This window comes from Erinaceus europaeus, chromosome 3 (genome assembly GCF_950295315.1).
Source record: "Erinaceus europaeus chromosome 3, mEriEur2.1, whole genome shotgun sequence".
Lineage (NCBI taxonomy): Eukaryota > Metazoa > Chordata > Mammalia > Eulipotyphla > Erinaceidae > Erinaceus > Erinaceus europaeus.
Genome location: NC_080164.1, coordinates 98079801 through 98105865, shown reverse-complemented (window position 1 = coordinate 98105865; position 26065 = coordinate 98079801). Strand labels below are relative to the sequence as shown.

Sequence of the window (26065 nt, the reverse complement as noted above, 5' to 3'; positions counted from 1 at the left end):
GCCCCCAACTCCCCACTGCAGGGGAGTCGCTTCACAGGTAGTGAAGCAGGTCTGCAGGTGTCTATCTTTCTCTCCCCCTATGTCTTCCACTCTCTCTCCATTTCTCTCTGTCTTATCCAACAACGACGACATCATCAACAACAATAACTACAATAAAAAAACAAGGGCAACAAAAGGGAATAAATAAATAAATAAATAAATAAATAAATATTTTTTTTTAAAAGACTTTTAAAAATGCTGATTCAGGGAGCCAGGCGGTGATGCACCCAATTAAGCAAACAAACTACTTTGTGTAAAGACTCATGCAAGGACCCAGGTTCAAGACCCCGTTCCCCACCTGCAGGTGAGATGCTTCAGGAGTGCCTAAGCAGGTCTGCAGGTATCTATCTTTCTCTCCTCTATCTCCCCTCTCCTTTCAATTTTTCTCTGCCCTATCAAATAAAATACACAAAAACAAAAAAAGGAAAAAATGTCCACCAGGAGTGGTGGATTTGTAGTGCCAACACTGAGCCCCAGTGATAACCCTGGGAGCAAAAAAATATATAAGTAAATGAATAAGTAAATAAATAAAAATTTCCTGATTCAAATTAATTTTCCAAGATAGGAAACTTAGCCCCACACATGTTAATAATGGAGTTCTGGAAAAACCCACTTTCCAGTGCTCTCTCTTTAGAGCAATCCTATTCCAAGATTAGTCTATAGACTGTAAGATAACTGCAAAGACAGCCAGAAAGAGAAAAATATAATAAAATCAAACGTAAAAACAAGAATATCTGCACACCTCTACAGCAGTATGATGCATCGTAATAGATCACTGATCTGTGTTAGAACTCAAACATAAACACACACTAAACTGGTTTTCCACTCCAAACAGTTTGAGAAGTACTATAGACACTACACTGCTAGATAGATCCAACTGTGCCAAGTTTTAGTCCTAATGTATTACTTGATAGGATAACATTTTCTGTAAAGTTTTCCCCCTTAGTTTTCTCATTCTTTCTAGTCAGTGCATAATTAAGAATGAAAATAGTTCAGCAGCTCATATAAGTCTGCAAGAAGTTCTAGTCATTGAAAATCTTGTTGAAATGACTCTGAAATACAAATATTCCTTATTCATATGTGGAACAAGTGTGCACTAAGAATAAAAACTAGCAAGGTAAAACTCATTATTTCCTAAGATGACAAGAAAGCTCATCATTACCCCTACAGTAAAAGAATCTTAACCATAAAAAAAAAAAAAATCACAAAACTCCCAATTACTTGGGAAAAAGAGAGAGAAAACAATGTAATTGCGGGTAACTTTAAAATACTGAACTCCCCTGCACCACCACAAGTAAGAATTGAGCAGTGCTCTGGTAAAAATTTATTTTATAGTGGTCCAGGAGGTGGCACAGTGGATAAGGCATTGGACTCTCAAGCATGAGGTCCTGAGTTCAATCCCCGGCAGCACAGCACATGTACCAGTGATATCTGGTTCTTTCTTTCTCTCTCTCTCCTATCATTTCTCATGAATCAATAAATTTAAAAAATTATTTTATAAACATAGTATATATTGGTTTAATTAAACATGTGGCCATATATTCACAGAAACTAGCAAATGAATATACCAAAGAAGGGACTGAATATGATTTTAATTAGTACTTATAAGTTACCTGCATGATAGAACCACTGCTCCCAGTAGCTATTTATTTATTTTATTTTGTTTTTAGTTTACTCATTCTTTTATTTGATAGACTAGAGAGAAATTGAGAGGAGAGGGGGGTGATAGAGAGACACCTGCAGCACACTACACAGCTTGTGAAGCTTTTCCCATATAGTTGGACACATGGACCTGAACCTAGCTGGGTTCTTGCACCACATGGTAGGCATGGTAAGGTGCACCACTGCCCTTACCAAAGACCCCCTCCTTTTTTGTTTATTCTTTCCTTCTTTCCTTTCTTTCTTTTTTTTTTTTGTAATTGGGAGCATTACTGTATGATATATATTACTATATAATAAATTCTGTATAATGCATTACTTAAACTATAAACATTTGTAAAGCCAGAAAAATACCTAAAATCATACACATCAACTTGTTAATAAGGAATTACAAGGGGAGTATGATGGTAGAAAAGAAGACCATGTTAAAATCAAAATATAGAGGGGCCAGGTTTGGCAACTGGTTGAGTGCACATGCTACAATGCACAAGGATCCAGGTTCAAGCCCCCAGTCCCCACCTGCAGGCGAAAAACTTTGCAAGTGGTGAAGCACTGTTGCAAGTGTCTCTCTGTCTCTTTCCCTCTCTATTACCCCCTTCCCTCTCAATTTCTGGCTGTCTCTAATAAATAAATATAATTTTTAAAAAAAAAACATTCAAAACATAGAGAAAAGGCAGAGAAACAAAGAGTGAGAAAGACCACAGCACCAAAGCTTCCTTCAGTGCTGTGGGGGTCGGGCTTGAACCTGTGTTGTGTATATGGCAAAGCAGCACACTATCCAAGCTGCATTATTTTGCCAGCTATACAGAAATATTTTAATGTATTCAGACTATATAATCTAGGCAGGGAATATGGGGGAAATGTATATAAATGAATGAGGACAAATCTAAGTACCTTGTTCATTTAACCTGCTAGTCTCCAAAAAGACCATTTGCCCAGAATATTAAATGAAAAAGTCAAGGGTGAAGGCAAATAGCATAATCATGATGCAAAGAGACTCTCAGACCTAAGTCTCTAAAGTCCCATGTTCAGTCCCCTGTACTATAAGCCAGAGCTGATCAGTGCTGTAGTAAAAAAAAGAAAAAGAAAAAAAATCAATGTGGTCCTTGCTCAGCTTATTTTAATTCCCATCTGGGTTTGATCATTTCACCACTCTGGATGTTGATCTGTGTTAAGTATAATTTTTTTTTGGGGGGGATGGAGTGAAGTGCAGAGCAAGGCTTAAGCAGGACATCTACTTTACCTAATGCTTAATGAAAGAATCAGTCATCTTTTCCAGTCCTGGAGGAAATTCAGTGGTATTATACTTACTGAAAGAGAATCTGTGGTTGTCCAACATGATATACTCCTAGGGAGGCATTTTTCAGGTAAGTTTAGCACATGGACTACAGTGTCTAACTTCCTACAATACAATTCCACTATTGTTGTATACTTACTTTAAACCCTGTATTATAACTTCTATAACAACAAAACTAAAATTATTTTTTATATATAATTTAAAGGATTAAATGCACTTAAAACAAAAAAAAATCCTGATATACATACCTGCTTACCAGTGAATCCCTGGCAAATAACCTTTGTATTTTTGTCAACATAGAGATGTTTTCGAGATGCTGTATAGGAACAATGCCGAATTCCATTCTGTTGCACTGAGTAAAGAAAAAAAGACAAATTTTAACTCTTCCAAACCTTTGCACTATGAATTGAACTTAGTAACAGGGGGGAGGAAAGTCTCTAATGCAGGAACTATCCTGTGATTATGGCAACTTGATACACCACTTTTTAAGTGATCCATAAAAAGTACAGAACTAGATTAAAGGAACAAAATATAGGGGTGAGAATAGACAGCATAATGGTTATGCAAACAGACTTTCATGTCTGAGACTCCAAAGTCCCACCAGCCAGAGCTGAGCAGTGCTCTGGTTACAAAAAAAAAAAAAAAAAAAAAAATCCATTCAATTCTCCAGGATCCCCTCTGTACAAAAGATTGTACTAAAATCTTTTTTTTTTTTCTTAATTAGCAGAACACTGCTCAACTCTGATTTATGGTGGTACAGGAGATTAAACTTGGGATTTTGAAGCCACATGAATGAGAGTCTCTTTGCATTATGCTATCTACCCCTGCCCCAGAACTACAATCTTAAAGTACTTTCTCAACTTAAAAAGTCTATTTTTATTCCTTATATAGAAAACTGAAACGCAAAGACAGTGCCTCAAATTAAATCAAGGAACTACTAATAACATTTACTAAGAAGTCATGCTTTCCAATTTGATTCAACTTTTTTTCCTTTTCTTTCTTTCTTTCTTTATTCTCTTTTGTTGACCTTGTTTTATTGTTGTAGTTATTGATGTCACCGTTGTTGGATGGACAGAGAGAAATTGAGACAGATGGGGAATACAGAGAGGGAGAGAGAAAGATAGACACCTGCAGACCTGCTTCACCGCCTGTGAAGCGACTCCCTTACAAGTGGGGAGCCAGGGGCTGGAAATGGGATCCTGAAGCCGGTCCTCGTGCTTTGAGCCACCTGCGCTTAACCCACTATGATACCGCCCGACTCCCTGACTCAACTTTTTTAAGCACGTAGACAGTAAGTGAGCTGAGGCAAACTTGACAGAGAAGCTAGTAAAAACTATTCTGCAATTTATTCCCTAATAATGACATTAAATGTTAATGTTTAATCCTAAATCATAGAATAAAACTTCCCTGAAGCATAATTCTAAAGTACTCTTCTGATGTTAGACTCAGGATTTCATATATAAATGAATTAGAGAAAATAGGAAAAGTAGATGGGTGGGAAAAAACATGTAAAAATCATGTTATTTTCAAAATCTACACAGATTTGTGCGCACACAAAGAGAAATTTACATAGCTACTAAAGAAATTTACATAGCTACTAAAGCCCATATCCCAAATTTCAAAATCCCTAATATTGCAATCTACAACCTCAAGAAAGTAAAGAGGTTCCTAATCTGTAATATTCCTGCAACCAAACACTCTTCAACTCTGCCCTAGTCCTGGCCCACACAAGCCAACTTGACTCCAGACCATCTAAACTGATACCTATACCTGCACCAAGGGATCAATTAACTAGTCAGAGAAGGCTGCAGATCAGGATCATAATATCCCTTTTCTGGAATACTGCTCGAGGACATGAAGATCAACTAAATAAGAAATGTTAGGGGCCAGGAGGTGGTGCACCTGGTTAAGTGCTCACATTACTGTGTACAAGGACTCAGGTTCAAGCCCCTGTTCCCCACCTGCAGGGGAAAAGTTTCAATAGTGAAGCAGGGCTAAAGGTATCTCTCTATTCCCTACCCCATCTGTCTCCCAGAAGGAAATCTTGAAGCACCCAAGCAAGTCATGGTGATGTTCCATGATCAGCCTCTTTAATTCCAGAAACTAATCCCGCACCAAGGTGACACATGGCCTCTCCCTGGCTCTTCACAACCAGCATGCTGTCTTAGGGGCTATGGCTATGAGAAAGACCTTTAGGCCAGTTGTACAATGTTATTCTCCTTACCTTAATTCCTGCCTGCAATACAGCTTTGGGTGACACACCTGCCAGTCAGGAGCAACCCTCTCTCTCCTGCCTCTTCCTGTCACCATGATACATGCAGCAAATGATGGCAATACTATGAATGAACCAATGTAAGGCTTACTACATATCAAAGAATCCAGGAAACTCTCACTTGTTCTCTGTTTGCATTTAGGGGAAAAACACTAAATTTTGCGTTATGCCATTTTCCTCACTCTTCTCCACTTTCTTTATGCCAAGGTCTAGAATCACAGGTAAGGGCTCCCCCATGAAAACAGACTGTCCTCATTCTCCCACCTCCTGGAGCTCTCACCTTCTTTCTGACAACTGCACCACTTTCTTTAATTTGGGCTAACAGTGCAAATTACTAACAGCTACTATAAGTACTCAATCTAAGGTTTTTTTTTAAAATATGTATCTATTTATTAGATGGAGACATACAGGGAAATCAAGAGGAAAGAAGAGAGAGAAACAGAGAGAGAGGGGCTAGGTGGTGATGCACCTGGTTAAGCACACACATTACAGTGCACAAAGACCCAGATTCAGGCCCCTGTCCCCACCTGCAGGGGGAAAGCATCACAAGTGGTGAAGCAGCACTGCAGGTAGGTGTCTCTCTGTCTCTTTCCCTCCCCTCTCAATTTCTATCTCTATCCAACAATAAACAAATAAAAACTATTTTAAAACTGAGGAAAAGAGAAGAGACACCAGTAGCACCTCTTCACCACTCATGAAGCCTTCCCCCTACAGGAGGGGGTGGGGGCTTGAACCCTGGTCCTTGCTCACTGTAATGTGTGCACTTCACTGGGTGTGCCACCGTGGTGCCCCTAAACAGTGAATCTGTAAAAGAGGCTCTTTGCATTTTCTTTCTGTACTTGATTTTTTTCTTCATGATCAAACCAGATGGAACTCAAACCATGTCTTTGCAGGACCAGTATCATGTTTCAAATCAAAGACTCTGGTCATGAAAATAGTCCCCAACTCTCCTATAAGGGCTACTTAATTATGACTTTAACTAATGAATACAAAATTATTATGTGACCTGATTCTATAGGACCTTACAATATGCAGAGTAGCTCAGCAGTTGTGTAATCCCAAATACAAAGTCAAATACAAAAATTATGTTCATTTAAGACTTACATATGAAATCAATTTGGTTCTAAGTAACATATTTCTTTTTTTTCTTTTTTTTAATATTTTATTTTATTTATTTATTCCCTTTTGTTGCCCTTGTTGTTTTATTGTTGTAGTTATTATTGTTGTTGTCGTTGTTCGATAGGACAGAGAGAAATGGAGAGGAGGGGAAGACAGAGAGGAGGAGAGAAAGATAGACACCTGCAGACCTGCTTCACCGCCTGTGAAGCGACTCCCCTGCAGGTGGGGAGCCGGGGTTCGAACCGGGATCCTTGTGCTTTGCGCCACCTGCGCTTAACCCACTGCGCTACAGCCCGACTCCCCTAAGTAACATATTTCATGAACACTAAAACATTACTGATCTTAAGAAATACTATTAAGGGGAATCGGGCGGTAGCTTAACAGGTTAAGCGCACATGGGTGCGAAGCTCAAGGACCAGCTTAAGGATCGAACCCCCGGCTCCCCACGTGCAGGGGAGTCGCTTCACAGGTGGTAAAACAGGTATGTAGGTGTCTATCTTTCTCTCCCCCTGTCTTCCCTTCTCTCCATTTCTCTCTGTCCTATCCAACAACAACGACATCAGTAACAACAACACAAATAACTACAACAGGGAGTTGGACGGTAGCGCAGTGGGTTAAGCACACTTGGAATGAAGTACAAGGACCGGCATAAGGATCCCAGTTCAAGACCCCGGCTCCCCACCTGCAGGGACGTCGCTTCACAGGCAGTGAAGCAGGTCTGCAGGTGTCTATCTTTCTCTTCCCCTCTCTGTTTTCCCCTCTTCTCTCCATTTCTCTCTGTCCTATCTACGACGACATCAATGACAATGATAACAATAAAAAACAAGGGCAACAAAAGGGAAAATAAATAATTTTAAAAAAAATTTTAAATAATAAAATAAAAATAAAAAATAACGGGGAGTCGGGCCATAGTGCAGCGGGTTAAGAGCACATGGCGCAAAGCATAAGGACCAGTGTAAGGATCCTGGTTCGAGCCCCCGGCTCCCCACCTGCAGGAGAGTCACTTCATAGGCGGTGAAGCAGGTCTGTAGGTGTTATCTTTCTCTCCACCTCTCTGTCTTTCCCTCCTTTCTCCATTTCTCTCTGTCCTATCCAACAGCGACGACATCAATAACAACAACAATAAAACAACAAGAGCAACAAAAGAGAATAAATAAAATAAATCTAGAAAAAAAGAAAAAGTTTAACAAAATAAAAAATAACTACAACAATAAAAAAACAAGGACAACAAAAGGAAAAAATAAATGTAAGAAAAAATTTTTAAAAAGAAAAGAAATACTATTAAGAACTAGTAAAAAGAAATAGTGCCAATTTATGATGGCATCAATTACAAGACGATTTTAGAAGTGCTATCATGGATTAGAGAGACAGAATGATGTCTAAAAAAAAAAAAAGACTTTCATGCCTGAGGTTCCAAACGTTTCAAGTTCAATCCCCAGCACCACCTTAAGGCAGAGTTGAGCAATGCTCTGGAAAAGCAATCAAACATGTTTTGTTTGCTAATAAGGATCCACAACAAGGAAATGTCCATCCTTGGATGAAATTATTCTCTACATATTGCACCCAAGTAAAAGACTCTGGGGTGGGTGGCTGGGGAGAATACAGGTCCATGAAGGATGATAAATAACATATTGGGGGTTGTATTATTAAATGGGAAACTGGGGAATGTTATGCATGTACAAACTATTGTATTTACTGTTGAATGTAAAACATTAATTCCCCAATAAAGAAATAAATTTAAAAAAAAAAGAAATTATTCTCTAAGCCAGCAAAATAGCTCACTCAAGTTCTAACACTCATTCTGATTGACTAGGAAACTTTTTGTGTTTATTTCCTATTTGTCAGTCAAAGGTGCAGGTCTAGTTGGATTTTTAAGATTTACTTCCTGACATTAAAATACTGCAAGTCCTAGATTAAAATATATACATAATGGGTGGAGGTATAGCATAATGGCTATGCAAAGAGACTTTCATGCCTGAGGCTCTCAAGTCCCAGGTTCAATCCCCCACACCACCATAAGCCAGAGCTGAGCAGTGCTCTGGTAAAAAAAAAAAAAAAATACATATTCTTGTTCCCTGTTTATTCTAAAAGGCTGAAATTTTAGGAACTTCTGGCTTATGTTTAAAATTATATTGCAAAAAGTTTTTCCTATTTCTTCATTTTCCTTTCTCTACACATTTCAACTAGTCTGTTCTTTTTTTTTTTTTCCTAATAAGCTATAAAACTGTTTTTGTTGAATCAGAGATTTCTAAATATTCAAAGCTGACCCTAACACTGCCAACTGGCTTCTGGAAGGCATCTACAAGTGCTTAGGTCTTTGTTACTCTAAATCAAACTAATATTGCAACACTTAGGAACCTCAACATAAAATATACCATCAATTGGAACTGAAGAGAACAAAGCAACAAATTCCTAGCCTCTCTGGCTCTATAGTTAACTTCAGTGTCTAAATAACTTGGTGCCACCTTAAAAAAGAAAAAAAAATTTTTTTAACAGGTATTATAGAGGTTTCTGTTCTACCACAAGAAAAGATGCTCTTGGAAACATGACCTGGGAAAGAACTCTGGAAAAGCTCTTTTTACACATTGAATTCTGTAGTCTGTAACCTGCACAATGAAAGAGATATCTTGGTTTAGATTTTAGACTTCCACGGTCTTGGAGGTGGCACTGTGGATAAAGCATTGGACTCTCAAGCATGAGGTCCTGAGTTCAATCCTGTACTCTGCACATGCAGCAGAGTGATGTCTGATCCCTTCTCTCCCTCTCTCTCTTCCCTCTTATCCCTTTCATTAATAAATAAATAAATATGGGAGTCGGGCTGTAGTGCAGCAGGTTAAGCGCAGGTGGCCCAAAGCACAAGGACCAGCTTAAGGATCCCAGTTCGAGCCTCGACTCCCCACCTGCAGGGGAGTCACTTCACAAGCAGTGAAGCAGGTCTGTAGGTGTCTTTCTCTCCCCCCTCTGTCTTCTCCTCCTCTCTCCATTTCTCTCTGTCCTATCCAACAACGTCGACAACAATAACTAATAAATAAATAAATAATATTTTTTAAAGTTTATATTTCCCAGATAATTAATAACGGGCTAATCACATAATTGGGAGAATTAAAGACTATTCCAGCAACAGAAGTTAAACCACATGAGAGATCCAGACCAAAGCACTGTGCCCGTATTTTAAGTGATATGGGCATTGTACGTAGGGCCTCCACACATCAAGACTCCACCACTGAATCACCTCCCTTGCCCCTAAACTAAATTACTTCTTTACTTTTTCTTTTTTTTACCAGAGCACTGCTCAGCTCTGGCTTATGGTGGTGCAGGGAATTGAACCTGGGGCTTTAGAGCTTCAGGCATGAGAGTTTCTTTGCATAACCATTTTGTTCTCTATCCTAGAACATTTCTCAAGGTACTGAGAAGCAAGGAACACAAAGAACTTCCAGATCTCCTTGTTAAATATTGCTATGGGTGAATTAAGGATCCTGATCTTTTGGGACAATCTCCTCCCCCCCCCCCCACTTTAGACAATCCTCCTAAAACAGCGGGAGTTTTACATAAGTTTAAATTGTTTTTAGTTTTTAAATTACCTTTATTTATTTATTGGATAGCGACAGCCAGAAACTGAGACGTTAGGGCAGATAGAGAGGAAGATAGAGACACATGCAGCACTGCTTCATCAATTGCAGAGCTTTACCCTGTAGGTCAGGACCTCGGGTTCCAACCCCAGTCCTTGCGCACTGTAACATGTGCGCTCAACCAGGTGAGCCACCAATCCGGCCCCTATAAGGTGCACATTCAAAGCTGTAACATCTTAGAATGTATGTAATGTCCTGAAGGAATGAATTAAGTTTCACCCAATATCCCGTATAGTCAGAATAAGGAGTAAATATGTAAAGAAGCAAGAGAACTAATTGTTGGTGTCTATTATACCGCAGGCACTCATATAAATTGCTTCTCTTCACACAGTCTGAAGTGAAGCATGTTGAGGTGGCAATCGTTGTGTTGATTAGGTTGCGATCGGCAGATGCAATATTATTAGATATGGATTGGGAGAGGCATACGGGAAAGTGGGCCCTATCCAAGGGTTCCAGGGGAAGTAGAGGCTCTATAGTGGAGATGTGAGGTTCCTGCTGTCTTAGGGTTCAAAAAGACAATGGATAGTTACTGTTATCATCACATTATTTGGTAATTGGGTTAACTTTGCAAAGTCCTTTTGTTAGGGTTTGCTGTATCTTGTATATATATCCAGTATCTTGTATATAGCTGTGCAATTGCTTGCTTCTGATCTACTTGGTCTAGGCTTTTGAGAGAGTCTGCATATCAATTACACAGCCTATATATTAAAAAGATTCAGTCTGTGTTTTAAAAAACTTCGAGACATACAATTAATTTTCCCCCTCTCATATTAATTACGATTGCCACCTCAACATGCTTCACTTCAGACTGTGTCCAGAGACTTCACGTGTGGAATGACAACCCTTCAGCTTCATTACTCGGTCACCAGGTTCCAGATGTCATCAGGATGCCGGCCAGGCTTCCCTAGACTGAAGACCCCACCAATGTGTCCTGGAGCTCAGCTTCCCCAGAGACCCACCTTACTAGGGAAAGAGAGAGGCAGACTGGGAGTATGGACCGACCAGCCAACGCCCATGTTCAGCGGGGAAGCAATTACAGAAGCCAGACCTTCCACCTTCTACAACCCACAATGACCCTGGGTCCATGCTCCCAGAGGGATAGAGAGTGGGACAGCTATCAGGGGAGGAGGTGGGATATGGAGATTGGGTGGTGGGAATTGTGTGGAGTTGTACCCCTCCTACCCTATGGTTTTGTTAATTAATTCTTTCTTAAATAAAAGAAAAATAAAATAAATAAATAAATAAATAAATAAATTGCTTCTCTTCAAAGAACCTAGACCATCTTGCACTTGCTAACACATTGAGAAACAGACCATTAAGTGTCCAGGGTGATGACACTGACAGAAAGGGGTCAAGCCAGACTATGAGACCCTGGTGTGGCTTATATCAACTGAGCTCTTCCTACACGACCTATCTCACGAACACAAAGACTTTGAACACAGCCAGAATTCTCCACAGTCAGCACTGACCAAAGGCCAGCAACTTTTCGAGAGCAATTGTTTCACACCACCTGGTGGCGACAATATAAATGTATTGGTTGGTTTAGGGCCCCGCCAGCCCTAAGCTTCTAGGGGGACTTCTGGGCAGAAGCCACCTGCCCATTTACTGACCCTACAAATCCACAGGAAGGCTAAAGCCCTTGCGTCCAGGGCTAGAGACACACCACAGTGGTTCTGCAAAAAGACTCTCCTGCCTGGGGCTCTGAGGCCCCAGGTTCAGTCCCCAGCCCCACTGTAAGCCAGAGATGAGCGGTGCATTGGGTAAAATAAATAATAACAACAATAATAATGGCTATAATAAAAACGGGGGCTGGGGAGATAGAACAGTGGTTCTGCAAAAGACTCTCCTGCCTGAGGCTCCGAGACCCCAGGTTCAGTCCCCAGCATCACCATAAGCTGAGCAAGGATCTGGTCTCTTTAAAAGAAAAACAATCTAACAACAACAAAAAAAAAAAAAACAAAAACCTTGTGTCTAAAGAGGTAGACAGCCTGACAGCAGTTTCCCACTGAGGTTCCTTTGCTCCTGGGTCCCTCCCCTTCCCAGCTATGTGCACCCCTGGCCCCTCAGTCCCAAATTGGACCCGTCTAGCAGCCACCCCCCAGCACAGAGCTCCCTCCAACCCAGTCCCCAACTTGACACCGGACTTTCGGGGCTCCTTGGCCTTTGACGCTCCCACCCGGGGAGGTTTCAGATGAGGCCTGGTACAGGCCATGAACCCGCGGAGATCTAAAGGACAGATTCCCAGCAGGACTCACGGAGGTAGGAGCGCGGCAGTAGACGGGCTGCAGAGAGCGCGCAGCTGCTGGCGGCCATGATCTCGGTGGAGGAGCAGCCGCGAGAGCCTCGGTCACCCACCAATGACACTCCAAGGCCCCCGGGGGCCTGGCCGGGACAGCGCGACATGGGTAGCTATAGCAGTCGCCTGCATGAATTCTCCTTGGTCACAGTGTCTCAAGCAAGTATTTAGGACCTTGGGTGGAGAAGGGAGAAAAAGGCACCTTAATAGAATAGTGTATATTGGACACCCCCTCAGATCTTCCCGAGAAATGTGGGTTTGATTGAATACTATTTATAAAGGCCGTCCAAGGGAACGCCCAGTCTAGACTGGACTGTGCGTGGCATTGTGGGAAGTGTAGTTTGATGGCGGAGAAGTGTTTATCACTGGAGTCAGTGCCTTTGGGAAAGGAAGCTGGGAGGAAGGAGAAAAGTCAAAGACAGGACAGCAGGTGACAGGAGTGAGGTAACTGTGAAGCCGGTTAGTGAAAAGTAGTGCAGAACTTCTCGAGTATCCAGGCCTGTCTACACCTTTTTTCTCATGTAGCATATGAAAAATCTATTCCTCACAGCCTGACCTCACCATTCAAGTGGAACTGCCCCTTGGAGTTGGAACTAACCTTTGCTTCTACTAGAAGAGCTTTTAGAAGAAATCTGAGAGTAAAGAAGAGATAAAGTAATGTGCATCCCCGCCTCTCATACTGCCTATTGGGCCTAAGTCTAATCAGAAAGGGATATTATTTCCCCCTTGCTTATGGATATGTATGCACCTGTACCCAGTCTCCTAGGCCTTAGTCTGTAAGTTTGTTAGTTGATGTGCTATCTGAAGTGGAAGTAGGTAGTCCCATGTGTTAGAAAAAATCTCTTGAGATTTGAGGAGTTGGGAGGTTGACATCTCAGGCTCGGTATCTCTAGTGACAATCCACAGTAAGAATTCAGTAGCAGCATAACGTGGCATGGGAGCACTGGTAGCATTAAATTGAGATCAGTGGAGGCAGTATGATAATAAGGCATCAGAGAGAAGAAACATGGGCATCCTAGAGGCTCTAGGGCTAAGAGAAATAAGCGTTCCTCATAGTCTTAGAAAGAGTTTAAAATAGCAATAGTTTATTATTATTATTAGGTTTGTTTTTGTATGAAAATCAGTGGTGAGGATTTACCGTTGATCTATACTTGACCTCACTATGCTGTTTGCCCTTTAGGGGTATCTACTAATCACCATATCTTGCATACTGACAAGGCCAAATGGTTGGTTTTGACCTATCTGGCCTAAGGGTGTAGGTAACATAGATACTAAAAAAATTTTTTTTTTACATCTAGTGTCAGAATTTGATAATCTTATACATCTGAAACATTAAATACTTAGGGTATAGAAAATATGTATACTCAGAGCTTTGGCCTAGGCAGTTAGAGAATTTGAATTATTAAATCTACCCCCCATGTTAAATTAATAGTGATTTATGAGATTATAAATTAATAGGATTATAATTTCACACCTTTACCACCACCAAAGGGTCTGTATCCTCCCCCCGACACACACACACACACACACACACACACACACACACACACACCATTAAAGTTTTCCACAGTGTTGGATGTGCATTGACTTTTTGTTTGTTTATTTCCAAATTCCTGTGTTCAATTCACAGAGGTGTTTTTGCTTGTCATGCTTTTAAATAGTTCCACACAAGTTTTGAATAAGTTGTTCTTTGAATTATGTTAGTTCAGAAGTCCCGGGTTCAATCCCCCACACCACCATAAGCCAGAGCTAAACAGTGCTATGGTTAAAAAAAAATCTTTGTGAACCTTCACATGAAAACCACTACTTGTTCAGTTGGTAAAATACATAAAGACAATATACGTATGTAATTTCCATATGGTCTTTTATTAGTGGCTTAATAATGATAAGATTGTGGGAAAAGAGGGGTACAATTCCCACAACCAGAGTTTTGTATCCCATTCTCTGCATTGGAAGGTTCCCTGTTTTTTTGTTTGTTTGTTTGTTTGTTTGTTTTAATAGAGCACTGCTCAGCTCTGGCTTAGGGTGGTGCAGGGGATTGAGCTTGGGACATTGGAACCTCAGGCATGAGAGTCTCTTTGCATAACTATTATGCTATCTATCCCCAGCCTAGGTTCCTTATCCTTTATCCCTCTGGTAGTATGGACCAAAGATCTCTATGGGATGCAGAAGGTGGAAGGTCTGGCTTCTGTAATTCCTTATCTGCTGGATAGGGACATTGACAGGTGGATCTGTTGAGGTGGTAGCTGGAGGGTACTGCCCAGAAAATATCAGTGGTTACAGGTGTGGCTTGGAAAGGTGGAGGCAGAGCTTGGGTTTTTTTTTTTTTTAATGGAGAGAGGAGGGGAAGACAGAGAGGGGGAGAGAAAAACAGACACCTGCAGACCTACTTCACCGCCTGCAAAGCGACCCCCCTGCAGGTGGGGAGCTGGGGGCTCGAACCGGGATCCCTACACCGGTCCTTGCGCTTTGCGCCACGTGGGCCTAACCCACTACGCCACCGCCCGACCCCCTGAGCTTGGGTTTTAATAGCAACCCCCCTGGTCTGAGCACTCTCTTTCTGTCTGCTCTCGGTGCAGATCATCATGTAAGTGGTAACCTCAGCTTTCTCTCTCAATATCTCTCCATCTCTCTCTCTCTCTCTCATGCCCTAATATGTGAATGTTCTCAATTTTCCTGAATAAACTTGAAAGTACCTGAAAATCATGCTCTCTTCTCAGTTCTTTACTGAGATAATAATGCATGACATGTCTTTTTTTAGGTCTTTTCTACTTGCTGCACTTATTGAATCACTGGAGACTATTGTGTACTTTGACTTTAAGGTATGTATATATTTTCCCCTAACTTATGGGTACATGTGCACATGTGCTCTATCCCATAGGCCCTAGTCTATATCTAGATTCTGTAATTGTGTTAGGAAGTGCACCACCTGAAATGGAATTAAGGAGTCCTATGAGCTAGGAAAGGTTTCACCCAAGTATTGGAGATAGAAGGTTGATATCCCAGGCCTGGTGTCTCTGGACAGTCTGAAGTGAAACATATCAAGGTGGCATATGGTTTTACTGAATTGTTTTTCCACAAGAATAGGGATTTTAGTTTGCTTTGTTGCATGATAGACCCCCAGTACTTGGCATGTCCTCTCTCTCTTGCTCTCTCTCTCTCTCTCTCTCTCACACACACACACACACACACACAAATTATTTGGTAAATTAACTTAAATCAAAATTATATATAAGAGAAATAGCACAAATAGTTGTATGTATTTATTGTAATCTTATGTTGTACTTGATGTGCCTAAGGTTACATCATTCTCTCTTATTCAGTGCACCTTCAGCCCCACTTCATCATTCATGAATGGGGGAAAATTGAACTATGCTCTTCTATATCATTTACATGTGTTACTGTGTTTGTTGTTGTTGCTTGTTTTCTTTACCAGTGAATGGCTCTTCTTTGTTTTGTGGCTTATGGATTTGTGAGAGATGGTTAGGTCTTCTCTTCAAAAGAACATGAATAGAACAACTGTTTAGTACAAAAATTCCTTTTATAGTTATCTATGACCACCTGTGGCCAGTAGTTTTGTATTCTTTAGGTCAGCTTCTTGCAGTGCTTGCTAATGTTCCAGCAGAGACCCTCAGACTCTTCCTCCTTTCCTTATTTAGGCAACGAAATGCCTTGCTTCACCTCCTTATTTTTTGCCTTGATAAGTAATTTTAATTGGACATCATTTACAACAGAATGAACCTGGGTGCCTCAAGCTGAAAGTCTGTTTGCATAACCATTACGCTAACTGGCAGAGGGGAGATAGCAAATATAGTCTATGGGGTAGGGGTAGATAGCATAATGGTTATGCAAACAGATTGTCATGCCCGAGACTCCCAAGTCCCAGGTTCAATCCCCCCACACCACCATAAGCCAGGGCTGAGCTGTGCTCTGGTTAAACATATAAAATAAAATTAAAAACAGAGATAGTTTATACAAAAAGACTTTAATTCCTGAGGCCCCTAGGTCCCAGGTTCAATCCCCCACACTACCATCAACCAGAGTTGAGCATTGCTTTGAGAAATAAATGAATAAATAATCATTATGCTCTCTCCTCCACCCCCTTTTTTTTTTCCCTCCAGAGTTATTGCTGGGCTTGGTGCCTGCACCATGAATCCACCCCTCCTGGAGGCCATTTTCCCCCCTTTTGTTGTAGCCTCGTTGTGGCTATTATTATTGCCATTGTTGATGTTGTTCGTTGTTAGATAGGACAGAGAGAAATGGAGAGAGGAGGAGAAGACAGAGAGGGGGAGAGAAAGATAGACACCTGCAGACCTGCTTCACCTCCTGTGAAGCGACTCCCTTGCAGGTGGGGAGTTGGAGGCTGGAACCGGGATCCTTACGGTGGTCCTTGCGCTTTGCGCCACATGCGCTTAACCCACTGCGCCACCGCCAGACCCCCTCCACCCTCATTTTTACCTTTATTTTCAGATTGGTGTCACATAGACCTGGATTCAGATTCTAATTCTGCCATTGTCTTTGTGACCTCTGGGTCTCATGTTTTCTCATTGAGATGAGGCTGAAGCTCCCCATCACATGATAGTATTGTAGGCAGTCAATGCACTCATATGTAAATGCCCTAGTATTTTATACACATTCAGCATAGGCTAGTTATTTGAAGATAGCATTTTTCCTTATGAAGCAGAATCCCCTTTTAAAGCTTTTACTGATGTGAGTAATCAGGTGTGGAATAGGACACTTGGGGCTGGGGGAGGAATATAGCATAATGCAAAGATAATGGTTTTGCATAATGGTTATGCAAAGAGACTCATGCTTGAAGCTTCAAAGTCCCATTTTCAATCCCAGGAACCACCATAAACCAGATCTGAGCCAAAGCTAAACACCACATTCTGAGGAAAGCCTGGGAGCTACCTCCTTCCAGACTGGAATGAAAAGAACAAATTTATTTGTGGATTCTTACCCTTACACACCAGCAACTCAAATAAGCAAAAGAAAATTGTGTTGTTTTTTTTTTCCCTAGAATTTCTCTCTCTCTCTCTCTTTTTTAATTATCTTTATTGGATAGAGACAGAAAGAAATTGAGAGGAAAGGGGAAAGAGAGAGACACCTGCAGCACTGCTTAACCACTTGCAAAGTTTCCCCCGGCAGGTGGGGAACAGGGGCTTGAACCTGGATCCTGCACATGGTAATATGTGCGCTCAGCCACATGTGCCACCAACTGGCCCCCTAATTTCTTTTTCTTTCTCTCTTTATTTTTAAAAATATTTATTTATTAATTAGAAAAAGAGAGAGAACCAGTCACTACTCTGGTGCATGTGTTGCCTGGGATTGAACTCAGGACCTCATGGTTGAGAGTCCAGTGCCTTATCGACTGAACACTCTCCTAGACCACATTTTTTCCTTTCTTACCAGAGCACTGCCCAGCTCAGGTTTATAGCAGTAGCCAAGACTGAACCTGGTAACTGGGAGCCTTATACTCCAAAGTCTTACATAACCACTGTGCTGAGTTCAGTCTCATATTTAGTGGGGTGACAAAAGCAAATCTCTTTTGGCTTCCTGACAGTGTGAATCCTCTCCTGACCTTCTAGATGCTACTTACATTCTGATCCTAAAATCTAAGTAGTTTCTGTTTGTTGTTCCTGAGGATTTTGAATACATGGTTTTTGCTGAGCCAGTGGGCTGAGAACAGCAGACAGAAAGTGGTGAAGGAAAAGTGTGTAAATACCAGTAAGGAGACTACCTTGGGAATAGAAGGAAATTGTCATTGGCACAGTAACCTTAAAGATGGACGTCTATTAACTTCTGAGTAAATGAACCAACTGGTTTGAGAACAAGGAAATGGGCTGCATGCAGAGTCTTTTGTGCAGCAAGGAGACTGACAGAGGGAACTTTTTGCTGGTGGTTTTCTTCCATGCTTGATCTCAGGTAGAGAGAGACTGACAGAAAGATCATGCCATCCAGACTCCCACTTTTCCATAAGAGGTCCCACACCACTGCTCAACCATGCCTCACAATTTCCCCATACTAGTGGTTTGTATTGTGTGGAAAACTGAGAAACGCAATGCATGTACAAACTATTGTATTTACTGTTGACTGTAAAACATTAATCCCCCAATAAAGAAATAATAAAAAAAGAAGAATGTGAAGAACCTTGACCTCTCTCCTTTAGAAGAAGAAATCATTTCCAAATATCAGTTCTTTCCTTCCTGAACCCTGTTGCAGATTTGGGTCATGATGAAGTAGAATCTGAGTACTCTGAATAGAAGTACTCCAGGGACCAATTTATACTGGAGCAAAGGGAAAAAAATAAGAGTGGTAGCTCTTCTGTGGCATTGCATATCCAACAAGTCTTTGCCAATGTCCTTCACAATTGACCTGAATTAGGCAAGAAGGCCTCTCCAACTGTGAGCACCCCTGGGAGTGGTATAGTCATGCTTAAGGCAAATCTCAACATTCAGGAAATTTCTGAAAGGTAGGAAGGTGGGAAGGAAGGAACATGCGGAAGACTCTATCAAAAAGCAATGAGTAGGATATATATAATTTTTTTTTGGCAGGGGTGTCCAGATAGAACAGGGATGGGTAACATCTGACCCATGAGACATGTAAAGTTTGCAGAATCATTTGATCTGGCCCTGCTAAGGCAACCATGGGGGGGGGGGCACATCAAATAAATATAAATTTTAAATTTATTCTATATATGGCCTGTGAATAATGCTATAAATATCCGAATTGCCCTTGGCATAAAAATATTCCCCGCCACTAACATACAACATCTCATTATCCACTAGATATTCCATATAGGAGAAAGTCTGATGAAAAAGCAAGATTTAGGTGTGGCCCTGAAGTGATATAGTGGATAAAGCATTGTACTCTCAAGCATGAGGTCCTAAGTTCAATCCCCAGCAGCACATTTACCAAAGTGATGTCTGGTTCTTTCTCTCTCTCCTATTTTCTTCATGAATAAAGAAAAATGAAAGAGAGAGAGAGAGGGAGGGATAGAGGAAGGAAAAGAGAAAGAGAAAAAAAAAAAGACAACCTGGTAGTGTCCCTCCTTTCTCTACTAAGTGACCCTCCTTCCTCTAAAGATGATTTCTTTCTCCCCCCTCCACTCACCCCCCACACCAAGATATCCAGTACTTTCATGCTGTCCAGAGCTGGGTCAAGTCATCCTCCCACACACCTGAGAACAAAGACCTTTTCCCTCCTTATTAAGGCAATCCTTTCCCCTAAGGCCTAAATATACTAGGACTTTGACTTAGTGTAATAGATAGCTCCTCCCAAACCATAGTCATACAAATAAGTGATTCCCGCTGAGAATTTCTGGAATTATAATCAGAAAGGCTATTTTCCAGTCCCTCCGAAGGTTTCCTTCTGCATTAAATAGATCTTCTTAAAAAAATTTTTTTTATTATCTTATTTATTTTTTTTATAGAAACAGCCAGAAATCAAGAAGGAAGGGGGAAATAGAGATACCTGCAGCCCTGTTCCACCACTTGTGAAGCTTTCCACCTGCAGGTAGGACCAGGGGCTTGAACCCAGGTCCTTGTGTACTGTAACATGTGCAGTCAACCAGGTGTACCACCACTCGGCCCCTTAAATAGATCTTCTAGAAGTTCTCTTTTTCCATGTATAATCAAAATTGCCTGGTACTAGAACAATAATAGATACACAGACCAGTGGAACAGAATTGAAAGCCCAGAAATAAAACCCCACATCTATGGACATCTAATTTTTGACAAAGGGGCCCAAACTATGGAGAAAGAAGGCTATCTTCAATAATTGGTCCTGGGAAAACTGGGTTGAAACATGCAGAAGAATGAAACTGAACCTCTATATCTCACCAGAAATTAAAGTCAACTCCAGATGGATCAAGGACCTGGATATTAGACCAGAAACTATCAATTATTTAGAGGAAAACATTGGTGGAACACTTTCCCATCTAAATATCTGAGGGAGGGGAGCTGAGTGGTAGCACATCAGATTAAACACACATACTACAAAGTGCAAGGACCGGAGCAAAGGTCCCGGTTTGAGTCTCCAACTTCCCATCTTCAGGGTGGTCACTTCACAAGTAGTGAAGCAGGTCTGCAGGTATCTCTCTGTCTCTTCCTCTATCTTCCCCTCCCCTCTCAATTTCTCTGCTGTCCTGTTTAATAAAAAAAAAAAAAAGGAAAAAAATGGCCACGAGGAACAGTGGAATAGTAATGCAGGCACTGAGCCCCAGTGATAACCCTGGAGGCAAATAAATCTCAAGGGCATCATTGATGATACAAACCCAATTGCAAGGAAGACTAAAACAAAAATATACCAATGGGACTACTTCAAATTAAAAAAGCTCCTGCTCAGCAAAAGAAACCATCGCTCAAACAAAGAGACCCTTCTCATAATGGGAGAAGACCTTTATATGCCATACACCAGAAAAGAGTCTAATAACCAAAATACATAAAGAGCTCACCAAACTCAGCAACAAAAAGACAAATGACCCCATCCAAAAATGGGAAGAGGATATAAACAGAATATTGACCAAATAAGAGATACAAAGGCCAAATTTGATATGAAAAATTGTTCCAAGCCACTGATTGTCAGAGAAATGCAAATAAATACAATGAGATACCATCTCATCCCTGTGAGATGTCACACATCAGAAACTACAGCAACACAAATGCTGGAGAGATTGTGGGGACAAAGGATCCCTTCTGCATTGCTGGTAGGAATGTAAACTGGTCCAACCCCTCTGAAAAGCAGTCTGGAGTACCCTCACATGGCTAGAAATGGGCCCTCCAATGACCCAATAATTCCTTCCCTAGGGATATATCCTGAGGAGTCAAGCACATCCAAAAAGATATGTGTATACCTGTGTTCATAGAAGCACAATTCACAATAGCCAAAACCTGGAAACAACCCAGGTGCCAAACAACAGATGAATGGCTGAGAAAGTTGTGGTATATATACATAATGGGATACTTAGCTATTAAGAATAATGAACCCACCTTCTCTGATTCATCTTGAATAGAGCTAGAAGGAATTATGTTAAGTGAGATAAGTCAGAAAGAGAAAGACCAGTATGAGATGATCCCACTCATAAATAGAAGTTGAGAAAGAACAGAATGGGAAATGCAAAGCAGAATTTGACTGAGTTTGGAGTGTTGCACCAAAGTAAAAAAGAAAAAAAAATCAGTGGTAGGGGGGAAGGAGAGGGTAGATTTTTCAGCTCCACTACAGGGGGTGGGGGTAGGGACACAGACCTTTGTGGCAGGAATGGTGTTAATATACATTACTATTAACTTACAGTCTATAAATCACTACTTAATCAATATGAGAGGGGAAAAATAGACTGAATGTCCCATACCTTTTAGTGCATAGACCTCAATTCCGTGTATATATTCCTTTAATCTAAGCACTTAAGGTTTCACATTGATAACCAGCCTATGGCTCTACCACCCTGAACACACCTATCTCATCAAATTAGTAACCTGACTGAATTTTAACACTGGGTTTAAATTGTTAATGCATTTATAATAACTTTTTAAAAATATTAAATTACCTATAGTCTTAAAACAGGGAGACCAGAAGAAACTGGTCTTGTCAGTATATGATACAGCTATTTATAAATAGCATTAAATGATATAAATAATGATAAGGTCTTGTATAGTACAGTAAATCCTAACCATGGGATTCTCAAACTAAACCAAATCCCCAAATCATTTGGTTACAATAAAAACTATCTATTGCCTTCTTAAACTCTAAGGCAGCAGGAAACTTCCTCATTCTCTATAAAACCCATATTTTCCCTAGTCCTGGAACCTATGGGGTATGGCTCGTTTTCCTTCATGCTCATTTTCTCTTGATCCATACCATTTGATACTGCATCTGATGAACTCAGCCTAATCAATGCTTCACATTGGACCATGTCCAGATATGCAAGGAATGAGATGTCAACCCTTCAGCTCCATTACTCTGGTGAGACCATTCCTAGCTCATAGGACTCTTTAATTCCATTTCAGGTGGTGCACTTCCTAACAAAGTTACAGAGCCTAGATATAGACCAGTGCCCGTGAGATATATCACATGTAACCCATAAGTTAGGGGAAAATATATACCTTAAAGTCAAAGTGTAGAATAGTCTGCAGTGACTCTACTAGGAGCTTGTGTAATGTCCACATCCTATGCTGAATATGGGCCACAGATCTGATCAATGGGGTTTACAGCTAATGGTATTTATATACTTTTCCTCTACTTGGGAGCTACTCTCTGCCCTGATCCAGCTTTCTAGCCCTTTTTCCAACTCTGACACCATCTTCTTAGACAATACTTTCAGCCCACCTGCATGTTGGCTGTCAGGCTAAGGCAAATATTAGTAGAGTCATGGACCTCTTGGAATAAATCTAAAATAGACATCCTAGCTTTTTCCAAAATGGAGACCCAAAATCTCATCTGCTCTATTCTTACCTTTAGGTTCCTGATATTAAACAATTTGTTCTGCTTTATATCTTAATGCTTTTTAGCCACCAAGTTGCAGATACTATCATGATACCAACCAGCTTCCCTGGACAGACGGCCTCACCATGTGTCCTGGAACCCCACCTCCCCAGAACCCTGCCCCACTAGGGAAAGATAGAAATAATGCCCATGTCCAGTGGAGAAGCAGTTACAGTAGCAAGACACCCCACTTCTGCACCTTATAATGATCCTGGGCCCACACTCCCAGAGGGATTAAGAACAGCAGGGGTAGATAGCAAACTAGCTATGCAAAGAGACTCTCAAGTCTTAGGCTCCAAAGTCCCAGGTTCAAGCCCTACCTCCCTGCCCCCACACACACCACTATAAGCCAGAGCTGAGCAGTGCTCTAGTTAAAAAACAAAACAAAACAACAAAAAAAAGAAAGCTTCCAATGTAGAGGATGGGATATGCAACTCTGATAGTTGGAATTATATGAAATTGTACCTCATACCTGTCAATAATTATTAAATCAATAAAATTAAATTAAAAAAGAAGAAAAAGAGACACTGCATATGACAGCCAAAGTCTGGAGAGAGCCAAAGTCTCTGGGAAGTAGCTGAAGACATTCTGACTTTGTGTCCTAGTCTGCAGCCCAGTAAAGGGAGCAAAGATGAGTCCCTGGATTTGATATTGAAGGGAGAAAAAAAAAAACAAAAACAAAAAAAAAAAAAACAGGACCTGGAGAGTTTATGGAGAAGAAAGAAGAGAGTTCTTGGGAAGCTGGTTATGGGTTGAAAATTGACTACAAAGTATAGAAAAAGGACTATACATGGACAATAAGTCACTGAACAATAATAATTTCAAAAGTCTACCAACTTACAAGGAATATTGTAAGGCCTCCCCACTTGTCTCTGTTAAACATTTTCTTTGTTTCTATGATTCTTTCCAGAGCACTGCTCAAACTTTGGCTTATGGTGCTGCTGGAGATTGAACCAAGAATCTTTGGTGCCTCAGGAATTAAAGCTTTTTTGTTTGTTTGTTTGTTTCTAGGGCTATCACTGGGGCTCAGTGTCTGCACTATGAATCCACTGCTCCTGGAGGCCATTTTTCCCATTTTGTTGCCCTTGTTGGTTGCCATTGCTGTTGTTGTTAGATAGGACAGAGAGAAATCAAGAAAGGATGGAGAAGACAGGGAGGGGGAGAGAAAGATAGACACATGCAGACCTGCTTCACCACCTGTGAAGCAGCCCCCCTATAGGTGGGATCCTTACGCCAGTCCTTGAGCTTCTTCATGCCATGTGCACTTAACACACTGCACTACCACTTGCCTCCCGCATTATGCCATCTCCCCAGGCTGGTCTACATTTTTATAGCTTGGAGGCTACGAAAAAAATTATATTTTAATTTATTCATGATTTAATATTGATTTACAAAATTACAAAACAACAGGGGTACAATTCTGTGCTGTTCCGACCATCAGGGTTCTGTATCCCCATTCCCTTCTTTGGAAGCTACAGCAGTTCTCCCAAGGTTGCAGATATGGGTTAACTATTATTTCTACAACTATCTGTTTATATTTGTATATATTCTCCTTTTAAAAATATTTTTATAATCCTGCCTTCTCTTCCTTTCTAAGTCACATCTACTCCTATTACTACTTCTGATTGTCCTTTTTTTTTTTTTTTTTCCTCTTCTCTCTCTGGGTCCTGATGGAATTGAAATTCAGAGCCCTCTGATCATCTTTCCCTAATATTTCCCACCTCTGGCTGTATGGACCAAATTTTTTTATGTTAAGATTAAAAAAATTTTTTTATTATCTTTATTTATTTGAAAGAGATAAGCAGAATTGAGAAGGGAGGGAGAACTAGAGAAAGGGAAAGACAGAGAGACACCTGCAGGTGGGACCAGGGGCTCAAACCCTAGTCCTTGTGCATTATAACATGTGTGCATTATAACATGTGGCCCCTAGACCAAAATTCTGTATGGGGTGCAGAAGGTGGAAGGTCTGGCTTTTGCTTCCTGCTGGACATGGGTATTGCCAGGTGGATGCATACCCCCAGCCTTTTTCTATTTTTTTCTAGTGGGGTAGGGCTCTGGACAGGTGAGGTTGTCTGGGACTATGAAAAAATTATCTTTCTTGTTGCAGCTCTATATACTTGTGAAAAAAAATGAGTGTTGCACTTTGAAACATGACACTACTTGACATAAGTGTATTCTAATCTGCTGCCACCTGGTTACAGCTGAGGGGTGAGAGGCGTGATGTATACTGTGATTGTCCACATCCTTAGTCTGCTTTACCACTTTGAGCTGGAAAAAGACAGTTAGAGACCTCTGAACGGAGCTTGATAAGTAGCTAGATTATCTTGTTGACTGGTTAATAGCCAGTTGGTTGGTCTCCTTGACTGCCCAGACACACTTGGCTATCTTCCAGGTTTGCCTGACTGTTTGTCTTTCCCATGACAAAAAAAAAAAGGTGTCTCACTGCAAATAAATAAAATAAACTTTAGTAAAATATTAAAAAGAAAAAGAGACAAAGATAAAAGCTGTGTAAAGCAGCCTGCGGCCAGCCAGGCTGCTATTGGCTCCTTTGGCACCCCAAGTGGAATCTGTGTTTGGGGCTTCAGAAAGTCTCTACTGATCAAAATTCACCAATCAGCATTAGTCCATACACAGGCAGTGATTAATAAATACTGTCTGCATGAAAATGTGACTGATTGGCTCTAATCCCTAAATTTCTTCTTAATCACTCAATCTAGGTATTATTGCAACAGTTATAAAAACAGCTTCCTTTGGCATCTCTGCCTCTTGTCTACACAGTTTTGTTTTCTTCCATCACAATTATTCATTTGTTTGTTTATTATTGGAGACAGATTTAAATTGAGAGGGGAAGGGGAGATAGAGAGGCAAAGAGACAGAAAGACACCTGCAGCCCTGCTTCACCACTTGTGAAGCTTTCCTCCTGCAGTTGGAGACCAAGGGCCTGAACACTGAACAGGGGTCCTTGTTTCCTGTAATCTATGAATTTAATCAGGTGTGCCACCACCTGCCACCACCTGCCCCCTTTTGTTCATTTGTTTATTTATTTTTAAACATTAGGTTTGTGATACCTTTTTAAAATTTTTTTAAATATTTATTTTATTTTTTTTTTCCCTTTTGTTGCCCTTGTTGTTTTATTGTTGTAGTTATTATTGTTGTTGTTGGATAGGACAGAGAGAAATGGAGAGAGGGAGGGGAAGACAGAGAGGAGGAGAGAAAGATAGACACCTGCAGACCTGCTTCACCGCCTGTGAAGCGACTCCCCTGCAGGTGGGGAG

The 26065-nt window shown here is 40.9% G+C and overlaps 1 protein-coding gene and 1 long non-coding RNA gene across 4 annotated transcripts in view; one reads left to right on the top strand and one right to left on the bottom strand.

Moving 5' to 3' along the window:
* Positions 1-12433, bottom strand: part of SUCLG1 (succinate-CoA ligase GDP/ADP-forming subunit alpha) — a 35525-nt gene extending 23092 nt beyond the window's left edge. For both annotated transcript variants that reach the window (XM_060187705.1, XM_060187706.1), the window contains exons 1-2: positions 12271-12433; positions 3244-3347 (exon numbers count right to left, since the gene is read on the bottom strand). In XM_060187705.1, coding sequence (XP_060043688.1) covers positions 3244-3347; positions 12271-12418 — 252 coding nt within the window. In that variant the 5' untranslated portion in view covers positions 12419-12433. The remainder of the gene's footprint in view (positions 1-3243; positions 3348-12270) is intronic.
* Positions 12434-12673: 240 nt separating this feature from the next.
* Positions 12674-19020, top strand: LOC132537686 (uncharacterized). Of its 2 annotated transcripts, none has more exons than XR_009549147.1 (4): positions 12674-12755; positions 12862-12965; positions 15073-15133; positions 17900-19019. It is a non-coding gene; the product is annotated as an uncharacterized LOC132537686 (long non-coding RNA). The 2 variants fall into 2 exon arrangements; XR_009549146.1 differs by having other exon boundaries at positions 12675-12755; positions 17875-19020.
* Positions 19021-26065: the final 7045 nt, after the last annotated feature.